The sequence below is a fragment of the Patella vulgata genome, chromosome 1, assembly GCF_932274485.2.
Source record: "Patella vulgata chromosome 1, xgPatVulg1.2, whole genome shotgun sequence".
NCBI lineage: Eukaryota > Metazoa > Mollusca > Gastropoda > Patellidae > Patella > Patella vulgata.
In genome coordinates, this window is record NC_065879.2 from 32,526,638 (window position 1) to 32,547,172 (window position 20,535).

Genomic DNA, 20,535 nt, shown 5'->3' on the forward strand with positions numbered 1-20,535 from the left:
TAGGTATGGGTTATGATTATCAATCTAGGTAGATATGGGGGAGATGGGTGTGCGTGTGTGTGAGTTCGCAAAATAATTTTTTCAATCCATAAACACATTTTTTTCAGCAAAATATGTGATCTAAAATTATAAAATATTAATACTGAGCAAAACTTAAAATTACCAATATTAGATTCGGGATTTCTTTTATATGCACAGTGTTTTGGCTATCATTATGGTCTTGAGGGAATAAGAAAATGTAATAAAGACTAAATATCTAAGTACATGTATTTATTCAATATCATTTATTATTTGGTAATATTTCATTACTGTATATACATGTGTGCGTTTTTACTAGTACAAAAAAGTTTGGTCTATGTTTGCATAACAAATACATGTACATTTATTGGTGTATGCGGCCTATCCTTTACATTGTAAAATGATATTTTTGTTGTATTTTAAATCATTATAGCACAAATTTGTTTTAGATTTATTTGTAACTCTATAGATTTTAGAACTTAGTTCTTTGTTAATAAAATAATAAATGTAACATAGCAAAAAATAGCATTACACAAAAATATAGATAACAAGCTTCTTAAGCACATACAAGTGCTTCTTAAGCACATACAAGTGCTTCTTAAGCACATACAAATAACATAAAACATTAAATAATTATAAAATTTAATAATATCTTATGTCATTTCAACAATAACAAAATCCTTGTATACCATAATAAAAAAAAAAATATGTTACATTTTACTGTAATTTTTCAAGTTAGCTGCAGCTGGGGCATCTAACATCCAAATTACCTCCCCTTGTTCTGGCTTTACTCTTGATGCAGGTAAAGGTTTCTCCTCATTTCCTTCCAAAACACGCTGAAAAATTAAGATAGTTATAAGTAAACAGAATATTAACAACTTTACGGATACATTAAGAAAGTAACTACATCTTTAATATTTCAACCTCAACGTTAATATGATGAGTGACATTGAATGGGTACGTTTCAAATCTTTATCATAAACAGGATTAACACTCATTAAAGTCAAATAAACATAGATTTATGCAAATGGAGAATACAATTTGCAAGTAAATTTTATAAATTGTACAGGCTTATTAAATGACCATGATGTTATACTTTACCTTCAGTATTTCAGCTTTCCCTGCTCCACAGGAAGCAAAAACAGCACATCTACATTTATTAATAACAGGATAGGTCATTGTAACTCGACACGGTGGTGGTTTTGGTGAATCAGATATTGGTGCCACTATTTTCTCTGTTTCCTGTAATAGATACAATGCAACATTTGGTAATACAATGTGAGGTTTTTTTTACTTTTTCTATGTTAAAAACAATCCTTAGAGGTTCTCTTCCATGCAAATTGATCTAATGAGCTAAATAGGCTGAATATAATATATCAAACAGTACATGATGGCATGCACACACAAAATCAAACCAGATTGAGGGTAGAGATAAAAGAAGCAATCAAGTTATACAAGCCTGACATCAGAGAATATGTGTAGTTCTCAACCTGTGTCACTAACATAACCATACCAAATGCCAGAATATCAATATATTTGGCAGCAATTTATATTCAAAGTAGGTATTTTATTACTAATTTCTGGTCTCTCGGCATGTAGATGTAAACAGATGCTAAATGTAAATGATTTTGGAATAAGAATGTTTAAAAATAAGTTTTGCAAAGAATCACATTTCAGAGCAGAAATAATGAAAGAATAAAATTGGGGTTAACGTACTGCTTTACTGCAACAGCAGAAATAACAATACTGAAATGTTTTATTTTCTAAAAATCTGAACGAAAGTACAGATTAAAAATAAAAATAATCTAATTCTACCTGTAACAGAGGATGGTCAGGGAAGAGAGAACAGGTATGTCCATCAGGACCCATTCCTAATACCAACACATCAAAAACTGGTAGATCTGTTGTTGCAAACACTGTGCTGATTTTTTTAGCATAATCTACTGCACACTCTTCAACTAAAATTGTCAAAATAAGTTAAAAAAAAAATGTGGTATAGGTAGTTTAAAAAAGTATTTTTATTAAAGAGAAGATGAATATTTATAGTTTGTAAATAATATCTTTTGTTTTAATTGTATTTCTGAAGACTAGCCAGATTCTTGAGGTTTGAACTTTGAAGTCCCAAGAAAAACGGAAAAGATCTTTATCTTTATAAGTATTTCTCATTATCCCAATACACCAAATGATTGAAAATAAATTAGATAAATAAAATGGCTATGGCTTAGCATGGAAATAAATCAGACATGAAATAGGAGTCAATGCCCTACTCCTTTGCACCAACAAGACCAAGAAAACATGGTTCTTTGGGGGAACATGACAAATATAATCAGTTTACTTCAACTGAATGTGTTACATATATCTTCAGTTATATTTTCCTTATAAAAATAGAAATGAAAATGTCTTGATTCCCAGAGAAAGATGAACAAAATATATATAGAAGTATACCTGGAAGATCTGGATTTATAGGGTATATATTCTCTGGTGGAAAATTTATTTTGGATAATAGATTGTTTTTATAAACACTGTAGGTACATTCTGGATTTGTAAAAGGCACATGACGTTCATCACAAAAAAATATTCTCCATTTCGACCAATTAGTTTCAGCCTTCTCTAAGCCATCACATAAAAATTTAGCTGCACTTCCCCCTATCAAAAAAAGATTTGTAAATTATATCATACAGATACAGCATCACACAATATAGCTAGGCATTAAAAATCAGGTCCTTACTGAGAATAGTTAATATAAAAAATAAAACAAGCCAACAGTGAGGTGGATGTCCCCTGCCAAAATCCTGAAATAAATAGATGACACGTATTAATTAATTGCAAATTGATCTTTTTCAAAAGTATTGGGCAATCAAACTGATTATCAACTATACACTAAGTTTCATCACTCTCTATCAGAAAATTCTCATTAAACTTAGTCACGGTAATGATATAATGAACCTATACTCGGAGTGTCATAGCTCTCACTTAATTATAACTACGTTATCGTGTCAAAAAGCATTAACGAACGTCTACACCAAGTTTGAACATTCTACCTCAATTAGAAGGAGAGTTTTTGTGTTTCAAAGTCTCGACCAATCAAATTGCATATCGCTCTGCTTACCCTAAGCAGAAAATGCTTATTTATGGAACTTACTCAAGGTATTGATGTGATAAAACTATACACCAAATGTCCTCACTCTCACTTAATTAGAACTAAAGTTATCGTGTCCCAAAGCATCAACCAATCAAACACCTACACCAAGTTTGAACAGTCTGGCTTAATTAGAGGAAAGTTATTGTGTTCCAAAGTCTCTGCCAATCAAATTGGTTATTGCTCTGCTTACCCTGAACAGAAAATGCTCATTATCGAACTTAGTCACGAAGAATGGTGGAAATTACTAATGTTGAAATTTACCTTTTGCAGGTAATATAGACATTAGGGTTCGGGTTATACTTTTGGAAAGGATATGTTGACATTATTACTTGCATTATTTAAAAAAAAATTGATGCTTTTCTGGTGACCTTTAACGTCTTGCAATTCAGTATGAAAATTGTCAGGTGATACATCGATTCAGTGATATAAGGTGCCAGCACTATATTGTACTATGTTTTTATGGGTGATTATTATGGTTGACCAGATAATTTCTTGAATGAATGGGATTCTGGGAGTCACATCAAACCAGATTGCTGTTTTATGAAAGCCAAAGGCACACAGGTCTAATGTATTAGGCTAAATACAAAGTAAAGTTCTGATTGTGTAGTAGTTACTTTAGTAACGAAGTCTTAGAGACCCCTAGTACTCTCTCTTCATTACTGGCGCTTCCTAATGACAACTAATATGAAAATGAGGCTTTCACCGCACATCTCGGTTCTAAGACTATTTTGGAATCCTTACTGTCTGTTTTTCACTGTGGTTCTTCTTTGTTCGCCAAAGGGAATCATTTCTTGCCACATCCGACACAAAATTTATAATAATCCAACACTATTTTCATGTAGAATTTAGCGATCCAAAAACACAATCAAAATTCATAAAAAAAATTGGTGTGGATTCCAAAATAGCCTTAGAACCAAGATGGGGGGAAAGCCGTATTTTCATATTAGTTGTCATAGGATGCGCCAGTAACGAAGAGAGAGCACTAGCCTCTAGGGCCTACTTAGTACTAGATGGGGATGCTCGATTCACAGTCAGGAAGGTCCCGAATTGACAGAATTGCAATCGAGTGACACGGAATCCAGCCCTGTCACAGTTCTGTCAGTCCCAACGACGGAGGTGGTGTGAGTAGAATTGTGACGTAATTAAACACGACGAACAGGTTTCGGATGCATGCTTGGATGAGATATTTATATATCCAGTCGACGCATGCATTGTAGCCCGAAGTACCCATTTTCACTCGATTGTCACTATTTTTGGGATTGAGAGATTTCAATTCCGGAACGTTCAATCGAGTACGCCCCTGGTAGGGGTCTCTCTTCCCTAAGCCTAACTTATAAGTTATTACTAAAATAGTCACAGTGGTCAGCTTAGTGCTTGCATCATTTATAGTCAAATGTTTCTAACTGAAATCACAGAACATGCAATTACCAGATACACCTATAAAAAATTGACCCCTAGAGTTGATTGCGTCCTTAGCTTTGCGAATAACTAAGGAACACAAATTGTCTGCGACGTTTTTATCAGAATCAAAAACTTGCACCGTGGGGGCAGCCATATTGGAAATACTCTCCGCTTCTTACAAAACAATAAATACATTTTATATATCAAGGAAATGATTTCAACAAAGTATTGAAATTTTCTGTTAGATATCTGTTATTTTTCAACACACTTCTGTGGTGATTGTATGTGCGATCTCTTAAATAATCAGATGGAAAACAAATATAGCTGTAAAGAGTTTATTTGGAGAATACTTTTCGTGTGCTGTACATAGAGATCAGTGGTACTGTATAATAAGCCTTTATCGTCCAGACCCTCGATGCAATGCCATTTCGATTTAATGTCTTTTATTTATTAAAAGGATGTGATTCTTGTTTTCAAATGATAATTAAAGTGAAACAAAATCAAACGTGGATATGGATAAATTGACTAAATTTGAACCAATTAAAGACAGTGAACTAAGTAGTAATAGCCGGCCACGCTGTGACCGACTTTTCACAGTGTGAGTGTGATGACAGAAACATTGAGCGACTGGACAACCAAAAATATGTTAACCCAAATCACCAGCAATGGCGGATGTACTGACTATTTTGAGACAGTATAATGTCAACAAAAAAGACATCACGGAGAAAGATGACCAAGTTATATTTGGTGAATTTGCGTGGCAAAAAAACGTAAAGACCAATTATGTCGTGTGGGGGTAAGTATTGGAATGTATTTTATGGAAAAGTGTGAAAAATAGCGTGGAGTGCAGGCTACGTTTTTACTTCCATTTTATCAAGTTCGATAACTCCCGAGAACTGTGGTCTTTATCATTTATAGTAACATGGGGTTAAACGTCCCACTGTTCTGCACCGACTGGTCGACATGTCATAATAGGGGGTCCTTTCGGATGGCGATACGTTCATTACATGTATGTACAGAATATTTGGTTTCCCAGTGAATAAGCAATGAGCAGAATCGCTAATTTTGAACCTAGAAATTGACACAAATGGGTCGCAACACATATAATGAATATACATGTAAGTGTATACAAACTGATTTACATTCAATCGTTTCTGTTTTTACTGTAATTTCAAATCAGTTATGTTTGGCGAACTGCGCCAGAAGTCTCAATCAATTTGTGGTTTCAATGTCAAAGACTTTGATGATTGAGTTAGATATTTAGCTACTTTAAACTTACTGGACGTGTCACGAATAATCAGCAAGCTTGTATATTTATGATTGAACAAAATTGCCTTTAAATGTAAGCTTACTACTTACTTAGATTGTGTCTTAATTCTCACAACGGTACGACTGTTATAGTTTACATGTAGCTGACAAGTCAATGAATGAACAGGTAATAATCAACTCCTGTAATTAGCATACATGTACATGTAGGTGCCATTTTCGAACGACATTACATTAGGAATAAGATTAAAACGTAATCAGCTAGATTGAGTAGTCAATCAAGTTTGTGTTTATAACACTGTAGTTGACTTGATCCTGTCTATTATTAAAGATAATTAAGATTAGTAAAGACATGGTTAAGCTAATACTCTCATTATGTACATTATAATGTTTTTGGGTTGGTTTACTTCTTGATGTCCGATGGGCCTATTTGCTGTCGGTCAGATATTGGACAATCCCAATCGACATATCTGCCAAATACATACAAAAAGAATCATTGCTATACACTGTTTGTGTAGTAATAAGTAATATATTTATTATGACAAAAATTATTTTTTAGTAAAGGAGATGTGATTGAAATTCTTAGAACAAACGTAAAAAGAAATAAAGAATGTATTTTGTGCTATGAATCTTTTAATCATTAATGAAAAGATGTCACTTATTTGCTTTATAAAATAATGTATTTTAGGACTGGCAAGGATGGTATACCAAAAGAATATTACACACTAGATTCAATCCTGTTCCTCTTGAAAAATGTTCACCTTCAGCATTTTATGTATGTCAAGGAGGCTGTGGTTAGTATAACTGCATTGTATTTAATTTTCTTGAAATCTAGAGATCTTTAAATTAAGAGGAATAAGATGTCTTAAATTTAGTTGTTTGATGTTTTTAAAATCTTAACATCATTGATAATTAAAGATACATTATGTAAGATTTAGATAGAGCTGGTCAGTCTTGCTATGATAGTTCAATAATAGATAATGCAAAATGAATATATTCAAAATTTCATTTAATTTACTTATTCTGAGCAAAGATATGCGCCTTTGAAGGTTTGACAAGATGTGTGCACTGATTGTAACCACCGTATTGGTTGTTCAAGGCTAAACCTCGCTTGTCGCTTCACCATTTTGATATGCCCACATTGAAATGTGGTTATATATTGTCGTCGCTGCATCTGTCGGTCCAGCAACCACAGTTGCTTGAGGAAGCTCTAGAGGCTAAAGTTAATATCCGATTGACTTTAAATTGATACACAGTGTTTAAGGTAATCAGACGAAGAAGCCTATTGATTTTCACCAATTTCCGATAATTACTGCCAGAGTTATGGTCCTTGATCACTTTGAGAAATCTGGCGGGTTGGATGGCCGAATGGTTAGCACTAATGTGTTGTATCATAGAGTCTGTCATTAAGTCAGCTGGCATTTTTTCGATTCCCCGGTAATACGTGACAAGGAGTAGGGTCGCCTCTCCAACCTCGTGTGTTCTCTCCGGTGTCCTTCTTCCCACTGCTAAAGACTCCTAAGTGCAGCGAATTATTGAAATAAAATTGAACCATATGTTAGTCCCGAAATGACCTAGTTTGTGTCAAGTAGACGTCAAACTCCATTTCTCCCTCTCTTGACGAGTTGTTAGTCTTAATCAGATTTTGGTGTATTATAAATGTTTCATTACTGACAAAATTAAAAATATCTGACAACTCTTGTTGACTGCACGGGCGATTTAGCTGCTGTGGGCATATGTTTCATTACCTGGCACAACCTATCTTTAAAGTAAATCATTAAATAGCTCATCTGTTCTAATCTACTTAAAATCGGACCCATTTGATGGCATCGAGAGTTGATTATGATCTTGTCATGTTAATAAATGTCTAATTAATAGTTTACTTAACATTTAAAGCCCAAAGAAATAGGCACATAGGCAGATTTACTCTTGCATAATGGCTGTTTAAATATATTTTGTTTCCTACTTTTGTATTAAATTTCATTTTTTCAGGCAAACAATTTACATGTTGTTCGTCGTCCAGATAGAAAAGATCTGTTGGCCTACTTGAATGGAGAAATAGCTACTTCAGCTAATATTGATAAGAGTGCTCCATTAGAGATCTCACAAAGACCCATACAAGGTAATAAAAAAAAAAATGTATCTAGACAGAGTACGTTCATAATGTCATTAGCTAAAATTTGTGATTTTGATTGTTTTGTATTGTCTCCTGGCTTTCGAAGAAAGTGGGGCACTATTAAAATGGGTTTGTTCCATTAAAACATAAATGTGGCAGTAATAAATGAATTAGTGTCATCAACCTCACTTTTGTAAACTTAAACATGAGCGCTGCATCATGACAGATCAATTAATTTTGAATTGCTTCTAATCTGTTTTGATATTTTATGAAAAAAATAGCTACTCAGAATCACTAAAGTATTCTATTTTAAATCGATCTGATTAAGTAAATATTTATTTTTTAGTTAAAAGATCAGCAGAAGAACAAGGAGGAGAAAGTGATAAAAAGAAAAGTCGTTTGGAGGTTAGTTAAAATACAGATCCTGTGCTGTTGTGACTGGATACTCTTGTCAGGAACAAAAGGAAATTTCCCTTTAGCAAAGTTAGCAAAAAGTATTTGATATCACGACAACACATAAGAAATCAATCTTAATGTCCCCAGCCCACTATATATTTACATTAATGTTCGCATAACTGACCAGAAATTTTTCGAGTAAAAAAATGTATTGTATAATTTATTTCTAGGAAGAACAAGTGCAACAGGCTAAAAGAAACTGGATAACCAGGATTGATAGATCTCGTGCTATGTCAGGAATTTCAGGACATGGGTTTGTGTTTTGCTCATATTTTCTTTTATACGCCCACATTTTCATGCCGTCGCCCCATCTGTCCGGATGTCCAAGGACACTCTACAGGTCACAATTTTTATCCGATTTTGACGAAACTCGAAATTTATGTCCATCTCCCAAAGATCTTGGTTTCTGATGCTATTAGCATGTATCGCGTTTTTATAGGTCACAATTATTATCCGATTTAAGAAAAAACGTTGAATATATCACCGTTACACCGTAATGTCGACAAATCTGCCGGACAAATTGGTATATCAAGGTTGTTGACCCTCTAGAGGTCACAATGGATTGTACATAAATCATGTCACAATTTTTATCTGATTTAAAAAAACATTTGAATATATCACCATTTTAATAAAACTTGAAATGTATGTTTATAACCCAAAGATCTTGGTTCCTTTCGATATTCGCGCATGTCAGACTGTAACTTCCTGGATTTATGGCCCCTGATTGTACGTAAAATCGTGTGTTTTTTAGCTAGCGATCACAATTTTTATCTGATTTTATAAACCGTTTAAATATGTCAGTATTCCACCATAATGAAGGCTAGCCTCGATCATCATTACTACAATAAAAATCGGTACAATAAAAAAAGAAGTCTTGATTATCCATTTTTATGTTTAATTATTTTTCAAAAAATATATTCCAATCCACTAAATATTGCAGGCTGGCGATGGCATCGAGAGGTGATTATGGTCTGGATAAGTTAATTAATGTCTAATTAATAATTTAGGTACCATTTCAGGCCTAAAGAAAGACCTGCAGTAAGCAGAATTAGCTCTTGCATGATGTATGTTTAATTAAATGCTACATCATCAATTTTAGTACATTTTAGCCGCAGATATTGTCCGAAAAATGCACATCAAATGGGATAATTATTAGTATATAATTACCATGATTTTCAGTTCCTCATCTTTACATGAAGCTTTACCATTAGAAAAGATTGCAGCTCTGAAGGCTAAAGTTTTAGCCATTAAAAGAACTAAGATTAAAGGTGATGATGATGTACAACCAGGTGCTCTAGAACAGAGAAGTTTTGTAGATGCAGAAGTTGATGTTACTAGAGATATTGTCAGTAGAGAAAGATTATGGAGAACAAGAACTACTATTTTACAGAGTGCTGGCAAGGTTTGTTTTACACAAAAGTAGATTAAAAATGTTCAGCATTGTTAGCAATGTGAACTCCCCCTCCAAGAGAAGTGATATCAGGTATCTGGACAATGAATACACTCTGCCTCATTCATGATACCTCATACCTGTTATAGACGATTGGATCAATAGTTTGAATCTGGACTTCACTCAACACAAACTAGGACATTTTGGGACTAACATACAGTGCCCTTTTATTTCAATAGTTATCTTATACGTAGGACGGTGCAATTTTATTTTAATAATTATCTTGCGCGTAGGGGTCTTTACTAGTGGGAGGAAACTGGGGACTGGGAGAAAACCCACAAGGCTAGATAGACTACCCTACGTTTCATGTACAAGTGTTATTCCTTTACTAATTTGAAAGTTGGATAATTTTTTGTGTTTAATGAAATAAGCTATAAAAGTAATGATCTTTAACATCAGGTTTTTTTTTTAGTTTTTTGTAATAAATTGATGTTGGTATTGGTGTAATACTATACAAGGATGGATAACTTTATTAAATAAAGCAGTATCACATCTTTGTTTATTATTTTACTTTGATAGCCTGTAATTCTAACTTTAAAATTATCTTTTGTCTCATTTATTTCAGCAATTTGCCAAGAATGTGTTCAGTATTTTGCAATCAATAAAAGCTAGAGAAGAAGGTAGCCATCGTCATAGCCATAGTCATCATAGTTCATCTGTCCAATCAACTACACCAGCCATGGTAAGATAACAGCTCTAGTCTGTTTTGTCCTAGAATTTATTTCTCTTTTTTCCTGGAAAAAAAAAAATTGGCTAAAGTTATCAATTAACATTCTAAACTTTTTGAAACCATTGATATTTTGATTTTGATTTCTTAAAGATACATTATGGGAGATAAGATAAAGAGATGGCAGTTCTCGCTATAATAGTTAAAAACTAGATAGTGTAAAGGTAATTTGCTGAAAATTTCAGTCAAATTGATCCACTATGAGCCGAGAAAGAAGCTGGTGAAATTTTTGCATAGTCTCGGTTATCATTACTAAAATCATTAATATAAACAGCATAGTCTCGATTATCCACTTTTTCTGATTTAATTATCTTTGGCTGTTAGCGGCATATAGGAATCTAATCCAGCCTACATCGAAGGCTAGCCTTGACATCGAGAGTTTATTATGGTCTGGATAAGTTAATTAATGTCTAATTGATAATTTAGATAACATTTCAGGCCTAAAGAAAGACTTGTAATAAGCAGATTTTGCTCTTGCATAATGCATGTTTAATTAGATGTTAAATAATCAATATGAGTACATTTTTGCATGGATTAATCTGTGAAAAATTAGATATTGTCTTAACAATTTATTGTTTACATAAAGTGTTTTTTGAGAAAAAAAAAAGATTCTGGTCTCTGGCCCTAATTGGGTGTGTTGGAAATAAATGTAAAACAAAGTATAATTTTCATTGCATATGTACCAAAAAGTAATTGTATTATACATATCTAATTTCTGCTATGTTATATTATAGACACAACCTAAACCTCAACCATCGGCTGGTTATAACAGATATGATCAGGAAAGATTCAGAAAAGATGGTGAGATTTGTTATATTAAACATTTGTTCTTTCTAGTGTTAACAATCAAATACATAGGAAAGTTTTTCTAAATTCTTCTAAAAAGAGCTATAAAATAAGAAACTAATGCATCACGAAATATATGTGTATTGAAGCTGTACCCTACTACTTTATTACAAAGTGAATGAAGTCGAGGTGAGTCGGTGAAAATTGCAATGGCCCATTAACCATTTATTCTTGTCTAAAATTAAACATTCTAACAGAATTAGCATACTTATAAGTTATAACTGTTTTAATAAAATGAATGTATTACATTCTTTTTCAGAAACGGAGGGTTTTAAAATTGATACTATGGGAACTTACCATGGTCTTACACTCAAATCAGTAACAGAAGGTGCTTCAGCTCCTAAACTCCCTCAAGTTTCTCAAAATAATCCTCAGTCATTTTCACAACAATCTCGTCCTATATCACAAGCTCGACCACCACCCAATCAGAAAAAAGGTAAGCTATAGAAAAATATTAACTGATTGTACTCTAATATAGTTACTCATGTTCACAGAACTGTATACAAAATTAATACATCAGCATTCAACCAGATTTGAAAGTCATGATAGCTCAGTGAATAGGGCTCTGGCTCACTAACCTGGAGGTCCCTGAAGTTTGATCCCAGTGTTGGCAGAGAAAGTTTCTATGGATTTTCTGGTATGGTTTCGCCGTATGTCAGTGTTGCAGGACTGAGGGCCTGGTCTGGTCGTTCTGATGATCAGAAAAAACAAGGTCTCAGGTACACATTGGCATGCAAGTAAATGAACTCAAAATGAGAGTAAGCTATAACACTGCTGTCTGTGCAAAAGTTCCCTAATAGCACACTACATGATGTATACCTATCTTCAGCCTGGATGGAGAGGAAGAAATGTTTTATTGTGTAGAACTAGAAATTATTACAGTGCTCTCACAAATATGATTAAAACATGATCACTGTTTTTATAGATTGTTTATAATGTATAATTTATTTCAGGGTCAAAAACACCTATTATTATCATACCAGCAGCAGGCACATCTCTTATTACCATGTATAATGCCAAAGATATTTTACAGGATTTTAAGTAAGTAGCTTAAATTGAATTAGTAACAGACAACTATATGTCTACTTTTTACCGTCATTAAAAATGGTAGTAAAAAGATACAGTCACAATGTTCATCTCAACACCTTCCACGTATGCTCATAACCATATAAAGCATAAGGGGGTTGGGTGGCCGAATGGTTTAGTGGATGTTAAAACCCATTTCTCTCTCATACTAAGCATGTGTATGGATTTCAAAATGACCTTCAAGATGTTGAAATAAAACAATACCACATGGTAATCCCATTTTTTTTTTTTCTTCGTCTTTCCAAGAAAGCAGGGGACTATTAAAATGGGTTTGTCTGTCCGTCACACTTTTTGGGGCAGGATAACTTGGTGTAGTATTCATTAGGTCAATGCCTTGATGGAGTTCGAAGATGAGAATTTTCTGATTAGGGTAAGACAAAATAAGCAATTTGATTGGTTGATGCTTTGGGACACCATAACTTTGGTTTTAATTAAGTGAGTGTTATGAAACTCCGAGCATAAATTCATTATACAATTACCTTGACTAAGTTCAATGATGAGAATTTTCTGCTTAGGCTAATGATTGATAAGCAATTTGATTGGTCAAGACTTTGGTACATAACAACTCTGCTTTTAATTGAGGTAGAATGTTTAAACTTGATGTAGATGTTCATTAGGTGAATGTCTTGACGGAGTTCAAAGATTAACATTTTGAGTTAAAATTAAGCAGAGCTAAGCAATTTCATTGGTCGATGCTTTGGGACAAGATAACTTTGATTCTATCTGGTAGAGATTGATGAAACTTAAGTGTATAGTTGATAATCAGTTTGATTGATTGATACATTTGAAATGTGTCATCTATTTATTTTGGGATTTCGGCAGGGAACATCAGCCTCACTGTTGGCTTGTTTTCTCTGCAATGTAAAAGAACCTATGGTCAGAATATTGTTGACTGCATACTATTTTACTGTTTTTCTATTTATAGATTTGTAAGTACTGAAGAAAAGAAGTCCCAGGGTACCAAGAGAGATAATGAAGTATTAATACAGAGAAGGAAACCAGGGGGATTAACTGTACCCTACAGAATTATAGATAATCCTTTAAAACTCACACCTGATGATTGGGATCGTGTGGTAGCTGTATTTGCACAGGGACCTGCATGGCAGTTTAAGGGATGGCCATGGAATGGTAATCCTGTAGATATATTTTCAAAAAGTAAGTGGAAAATTATTCACTTATATTATGGAAATTATAAAACGACTTATAATAATATGATCTATTTCTAAATTGAGAAAGTTTTTTTTAAAATAAAATTCCTGTAGAAAGTTGTACTTGTCGACACCTCAGTAAAATCATAACTCTTTTAGAAGGGAAAGTCAGAAAGGAAACTTGAGGGATTAATTTTCTTCTTTGTTCTTCTCGGTTCCAAGTGAAACAGATACAGTACAAAGCTAATTTCTTCATTTCTCCTCTTGATGTACCAGAATTCAGGTTTCTGAATTGTTCTCGCTTTTGTTGCATAGTGGGTTCCACTTCAATGCATGTGTGATGCTTGGTGTGCAAAGGACTGAAAACATACATTGAATGTCATTAAATAATCATTAATCGATCATTTTTTTTGTATTTTTCAGTAAAAGCTTTTCATTTGAAGTGGTCAGAAACACCATTAGAAGCAAATGTTAAGAAGTGGGCTGTACATGTCATTGGTTTAGATAGAAATAAACGACATCTTGACAGAGCTTCAGTCAATGGTTTCTGGGAAATATTAGACAGGTATAGTTTATTTGAACTCTGCACATACAGGTGTTTTCTACATTGGTTCTATATTATAACATGATTTATCTTATACATAGTACCAAATAAAATAAGAACTGAAGATAAAATGAAATAGGGTTTAATGTCATACTGTTGTGCTCCAACTGGACGTACACCATACAGTATGCTATGAGGCAAATTTTACCCAGACAGCAGCGCTATGGCCTTGTGTTCTATTGAATTCTAACTGCCAAGGTATCTTTTAAGTGCATGCCAATCTGTATACAGGACGTTGGTTTTTCATCCCATCTGAACGACTATACGTTGTCACTTGCGAGGCCAACACCACTGACAAAGTGGGTACCATGCTGGAAAAGGCTGATGAACTTTCTCGTCCAACAACGAGGGGGAGCCACGGTGGCTAACTGGGTAAGGCGCTGGCTCGCTAGTCTGGAGGTTGCGTGTTCGATCCCTGCATTGGCCGAGAAGGTTCATCGGGATTTTCCAACGTGGTTTCCCATTGTCAGTGGTGCAGGACGGAGGGCCTGACAAGAACAGCTGTCCAATCGTTCGGATGTAACGAAAAACCGAGGTCCCGTATATACATTGGCGTGCACGTAAAAGATCCCTTGGCTGCCCAAGAAATTTTCCCTCATAGCACACTGTATGATATATGCCCGTCTTCATTAGCCCAGTATAGGAGGACGTTAAACCACATTTCATTTCATTTCCAACACCAAGGTTGAACACAGGACCTCCAGGTTAGCGAACCAACGCCTTACTTGCTTAGCAGTTGGAATTCAATAAAAGAGTGCTGCTGCCCAGGCAAAATTTCCCTCATAACAAACTGTATGGTATATGCCCATCTTCATTAGCCCAGTAAACCCCATTTCATTTCATTTCATTTCCAACACCGAGGTTGAACCACGGTCCTCCAGGTTAGCGAACCGCCTTACTTGATGAGCCATTGCAGCTCTAAAATTGAGACGTAAAACACAATGTAGAAGACCATCTACTGGAATTATATATGTGACTTGACAGCAAACGTATTATCATTACCTGTGGCTGTTCCGTTCGAGTCCACTGGTGTGTTTTCGTTTCCCCGGTTGTATGTGACAAGGAGTAGGGTCGCCTGTCCAACATCGTGGGGTTTTTCCAGGTCCTTCAACATCCTTCCACTGATGCTAAAAAATCCTATGCACAAGCAAATTTTTGAAATAAAATAGAACCATTTGTTAGTCCCAAAATGACCTAGTTTGTGTCAGGTGGACTTAAACTTCTCTCTCTCGCTCCCCCCCCCCCTCTCTGTTTAAAATTAGATGACAGTCTATTTTGCTCTATATCCAACATGTACACTACAGTCCATGATCTAACATCTCTGTGTTTGGAGAATTGTCTGCCCCTGAGAAATAAATGGCCCAAAACATTTAAAATTTTATCAATATTTGATAATATCTATTCTTAGTGACTTTTTTAATGATACATATTAGTAAATGTCTTAAAGATTAACCATATATGCATGAACACAAATAATAAATTTGAGATACATTTCTCTTAACCAAGAGATTTGTCAAACAAATTTCATATTGGCTAATAATTAATTGGTAGGCAATGTAATACATTGTTTAATACAAAGAATATATCTGATTCCTCACTTTGAGTGTGTAAGATCAAGCCCTATTGCTCGCCTTTAAACTGATGAGCTGAATATATTGATATATAATTTGACAAATCACAAAAATGGAAAACCACATAAAGATAATTGTTCAGATTTTAACAATGCTTTTTTGTTCGTATTTTTCAGATATATGTTAACAGCTAAACCTCATCTCAGGTTTTAGATGTAGTTCCTTGTAAATGTGACTGTTATTGTGTGTTATTACATACATTAGACAATAGTTTGTGGACAATTGATAATAATAAATATCTAGCCACAAACAATATGTGAAATATAGATGTATATAAAATATATCAGACAATTTGTATATATTTCTAACTTACGTCTATATAAACGCTAAATGAAACTAAATTGGAATCTATTTTGAATGCCTGTTCTAATGGCATGGTGTTCTTATCTAAAGTTTATATGTGCAAGATATGAAAACAAGATGAAATTCAACAATATGAATCCTGAGAAATTTATTTCAAGATTATAAACTAGGATACAGGTAGTGGAAAGAGTAACAGCTACTGGACAAGCTGATTGATCTGGCTGACTATCTAATCACAAACTTCTGCAGTTGGAAAGAGTAGACATAAGTAGAAGATTGAGTAGAATAAAGTGGGAATTTAGTTCATAAGATTTCTTTAATAATTAAATTGCAATTTTATTCTACCTAAGTCTGTTTGTATTTCTGTGCAGCAGGGACCACTCAATCTTCAGATTATAAACTACTTACTATGATTATTTTAGTAATGTAACTAGTATTACGTTTAAAACTTGCTAACTTATATTTAGTTGTATAATGTATATTGACACAATAATATAATTAAATGTTCTGTTCACTTATCTTATACAGGACATTTTTTTTTTGGAGGGGGGGGGGGGGCGGGTGGTGACTGCAAAGACATTAACTTCTTTTTTGGAACTAGATTAAAATTACAAAATTTGTATAAAGACTGGTATTATTGTAATTAATATGCAGCTACACATTTAATTTTACCATACCATTTACCAATGTAATGCTATATCATCACTTTATGTTCCCACGGCTTACCATAAATCACATATATCGTATCACCCAGCTATTCTTCTACAAAACAAGTCTCATAGGTGAATTGTGAATATGACTTTAAATGTACAAAATGTGTTCCTGTAACTTGAGTAATAAAATAATTCATTACACTGGAAAATAAATGCTGATATCATCCTAGTAATATGTTATGATAGAAATACCAACACTGAAAACTCATCTGATCTGTCCACAATAAGTTGTTTATGATATATAATTGAAATATCTTAGCATGTGTACCTGAGAGAAATATATTTTTCTAAATGCAGCTATGTTTTCTCCATTATAGTATACCTGGTTTTGCATTAAACATTAATTTTCATACCTATAAATATTGAATGTTTACATCTATATCCACACTATGAGAAAATTAATATTCATCCTGCAAATATTTTAAAATCAATCTGCATTCATATCTAACAACATTGGTTTAATTTTCAATCGTACTTTTTGGAACATAGTAACTTTCTTCTCATTGAGGTAAAATGTTCAAACTTGGTTGAGATGTTTGGCAAGTTAATGTCTTGACTGAGTTTGGTGTGTATTTTCTTTTTATTTGGTTAGACACTTTAGAACACAATAACTCGACTGCTTTAAATTGAGGTAAAATGATGTAGGTGTTCATTACATTAGGAGTATATCTTGAGTTCAATGATGAACATTTTCCGCTGAGGCTAGTAGAGATCAGCAATTTGATTTGTCTATGCTTTGGAACACGATAACTTTGATTGTAATAAAGTGATTGGTGCAAGTATCTGACTGAATATGGATTTATTTTTATGATTAATATGCAATTGATAGATATGTAAATTCTAGCGAGGTTTATATCATAATTGAAATGTGTTGTTAAAAGTCATAAAACCATATTGATGACCATCAAAGTAATGCATATTATAATCTAGAAATTTGGGTTGTATGAAATGAATGATTTATAAAGAATATTTGATACCAGGTGTAAATATCACAATGTAAATATGTAATATTAAAATATGATAAATTAAAAAAAAATAAAGATGGATTGCTGTTAGAGTTGTCTGAAATATTTCTTGTTTAATGTTAAGTCTCCCAATTTTGTTTACCTGGCACTAGAACAGGGAATTAGGATGACAGCCGCAACTTACCTCTTTTGCTCCCACCTTTCCTAATTTTTAAGAGGTCATTAGCTCTTCCAAGCATAATAACTAGGACGGTCTCCAACAATGCAATACATGTAACATGTACGTTGTAATCCCTTTATTTGAAATAAAGTTAGCAGCGCTCATTTTTAAGGGTACCAATGTTCCCGGCCAACTTACCAGATGGGGACCCCTGACTTCCTTTATGAAATTACTTTTGTGAATTACAAAAAAAAACAGAGTATAAGAACGTTTGAAAAAAAAAAGTCACCAACATTCACTAAACTAAAGGTCAGTCGGTGTTTGATCCTACAGTATGGCTTATGCTTGTTTTCATCAGACCAGGACGTCCAAAAAGGTAGGCCATTAAACCCCATGCCATTTTTGAAACAATTATGGTTTAATATAATATCATTCATTTTAGTTCACTTTTTTATGTTATGAAAAGTTCAAAATCTTATACACCTATTTAGAGATGTTTCATCAAGCTCTAAGAAAATCACGATTTCAATCAACGTGAACTCATTTCCCGCCACAAATCAAAACAGTTGTCCAGGGGCATCATAAACACTAAATTTAGATATGGACAGTCCAATAAATTATGTTTTATTAATATATAACATGCTCATCATATACTATTCAAAAAAAGTAATGGATATTTGATTTTGTGGGCATAATACTAAAATATGCAAATGACTACGAAAAAAGTCACTATAGAACCTAACAGAAGAAACATTTCCAGTTACATGTGACGCCCAAACGCACCAATAGCTACCGCATGGAATGCAGGTGATGCTTGGGATCATCATGGGGGTCCAACCCAAGATTTGCACGACTCTGACTTTGAATGTTACAGTCATTGTGGCATTGAATTCCAGGGTGGAAACATCAGTTTAATTGTTTTAGTGACCAGAAAACAAATTTTGATATGCGTCGGCTTACCCAAAATGAAAGGTTACGTGCCCTTGGCATGCTACAGATCGGCACAACACAGGCGGTTGTGGCGCGGACGATGAATGTTTCTCAGTCTGTCATAAGCAGGCTATGGTCCAGATACCGTGATACACAATCTGTACAGGACAGACCACGCTCAGGTCGACCAAGGGCGACAACTCAAGCCCAGGATCGATTTATCCGTACCTTGGCCTTGAGAAATCGTGTCATCACAGCAAATCAGATCAGCGCTCGTCTTCAAACAGACACTGGTGTGAGAGTGAGTGGCCAGACGATTCGGAATCGACTGCATAGGGGTCACCTTCGCGCCCGACGTCCTCGCGTGATCCCTTGTTTGAGAGATCATCACATTCAGGCAAGACGTCGTTGGTGTAGGGATCGTCAACACTGGGATAATCGACGCTGGAGCAATGTGATGTTTTCAGATGAGTCAAGGTTCACTGTTGATTTTTTGGACAGACGTAGGAGGGTGTGGCGTCGTCGAAACGAGCGCTTCCAAGACAATAACGTCATGAGACATGATCGATTTGGGGGTGGTTCTGTTATGGTGTGGGGAGGCATCACTGTTGCTGGAAGAACGGCTTTACATGTTGTTGCAGGGCGTGTTACACTCCAGTACTACCGGGACAACATCTTGGCAGTCCATGTTGTGCCATTCGCACGACGTCATGGCCGTCGTTTCATCTTCCAGGATGACAACGCAAGATGTCACAGGGCCAGGATCGTTACAGGTTACCTCCAACAACAGAACATCACCACATTACCTTGGCCAGCACTGAGTCCCGACCTCTCCCCCATCGAGCATGTCTGGGACATGCTTGGACAGAGGTTACGTCAACGTCAACAACGTCCTACCAATGTCCAAGAACTTGCTGCTGCGTTGCAACAGGAATGGGACAATCTGGACCAAAATGACCTTAGACGTCTCATTAGGAGTATGCCACGTCGGATCAATGCTTGTTTGGCAAACAGAGGAGGATTTACCCGTTACTGACTTGGTTGTGATGCTGTGGTAACTTTGCTGTTTGACCCCGGGTATCATTTTACCCTTATAATGGTCAGTCTGTGCCTTACTTAGTCTAACGATCATTTGGAATAAATCGATGAATGTGAACTTCATTTCATTTTGTCATTTATTTCTTCGTCAGTTTCATTAGGTGACTTTAATAACACTTAAAAATCAAATATCCCCTACTTTTTTTGAATAGTATATATGTCAACATAATCACATTTTCCCCCAATTGTAGAATTGCCCCCTCTCCCCCTCTCACATATCTTGAAAACGCGATCCCAAACGCCTGATCACCACCGAAATTCGGAACCTCCGCCAAAAACTCGTCTAGAAAAACTGGTCTCATAAATTGACAGCTCCGGTGGCGTTCCACTGTATTGATCAGTGTATGTGTATGTGGGTCTACCCCCCAGCCCCCCAATTGTTTTTCTTGGAGGTCTGAATATACTTGGCCCCCCCAAAAATTTACATAGTAGGCCCTAACTCCTATTTATTTACAATAATTATTAGGATTAGTTA

General features: G+C 34.7%; 2 protein-coding genes across 2 annotated transcripts; one reads left to right on the forward strand and one right to left on the reverse strand.

Moving 5' to 3' along the window:
- Window positions 1-255: 255 nt before the first annotated feature.
- On the reverse strand, window positions 256-4,746 carry LOC126808953 (6-phosphogluconolactonase). The gene is made up of 5 exons (XM_050534025.2): window positions 4,589-4,746; window positions 2,464-2,664; window positions 1,834-1,976; window positions 1,120-1,260; window positions 256-854 (listed from the first exon to the last, which is right to left on the reverse strand). Exons 1-5 carry the CDS (start codon window positions 4,713-4,715, stop codon window positions 729-731), a joined length of 738 nt encoding a protein of 245 aa, XP_050389982.1. The 5' UTR covers window positions 4,716-4,746; the 3' UTR covers window positions 256-728.
- A 450-nt stretch (window positions 4,747-5,196) lies between these two features.
- Window positions 5,197-16,064, forward strand: LOC126808949 (parafibromin). The gene is made up of 13 exons (XM_050534020.1): window positions 5,197-5,357; window positions 6,516-6,621; window positions 7,820-7,949; window positions 8,290-8,348; window positions 8,570-8,652; window positions 9,579-9,801; window positions 10,415-10,531; window positions 11,311-11,377; window positions 11,682-11,858; window positions 12,376-12,463; window positions 13,434-13,663; window positions 14,080-14,221; window positions 16,008-16,064. Exons 1-13 carry the CDS (start codon window positions 5,227-5,229, stop codon window positions 16,042-16,044), a joined length of 1,590 nt encoding a protein of 529 aa, XP_050389977.1. The 5' UTR covers window positions 5,197-5,226; the 3' UTR covers window positions 16,045-16,064.
- The last annotated feature ends 4,471 nt before the right edge of the window (window positions 16,065-20,535 follow it).

Excerpts from the sequence above, each read along its gene's own strand:
- LOC126808953 (XM_050534025.2), bottom strand. The coding sequence starts at position 4,715 with ATGGCTGCCCCCACGGTGCAAGTTTTTGATTCTGATAAAAACGTCGCA. Across the intron at positions 1,261-1,833 it reads CTGACCATCCTCTGTTACAG|GAAACAGAGAAAATAGTGGC; the intron begins GTAGAATTAGAT and ends TATCTATTACAG. Across the intron at positions 855-1,119 it reads GGAAAGCTGAAATACTGAAG|CGTGTTTTGGAAGGAAATGA; the intron begins GTAAAGTATAAC and ends TTAATTTTTCAG.
- LOC126808949 (XM_050534020.1), top strand. The coding sequence starts at position 5,227 with ATGGCGGATGTACTGACTATTTTGAGACAGTATAATGTCAACAAAAAA. Across the intron at positions 8,653-9,578 it reads TCAGGAATTTCAGGACATGG|TTCCTCATCTTTACATGAAG; the intron begins GTTTGTGTTTTG and ends CATGATTTTCAG. Across the intron at positions 9,802-10,414 it reads TTTTACAGAGTGCTGGCAAG|CAATTTGCCAAGAATGTGTT; the intron begins GTTTGTTTTACA and ends CATTTATTTCAG.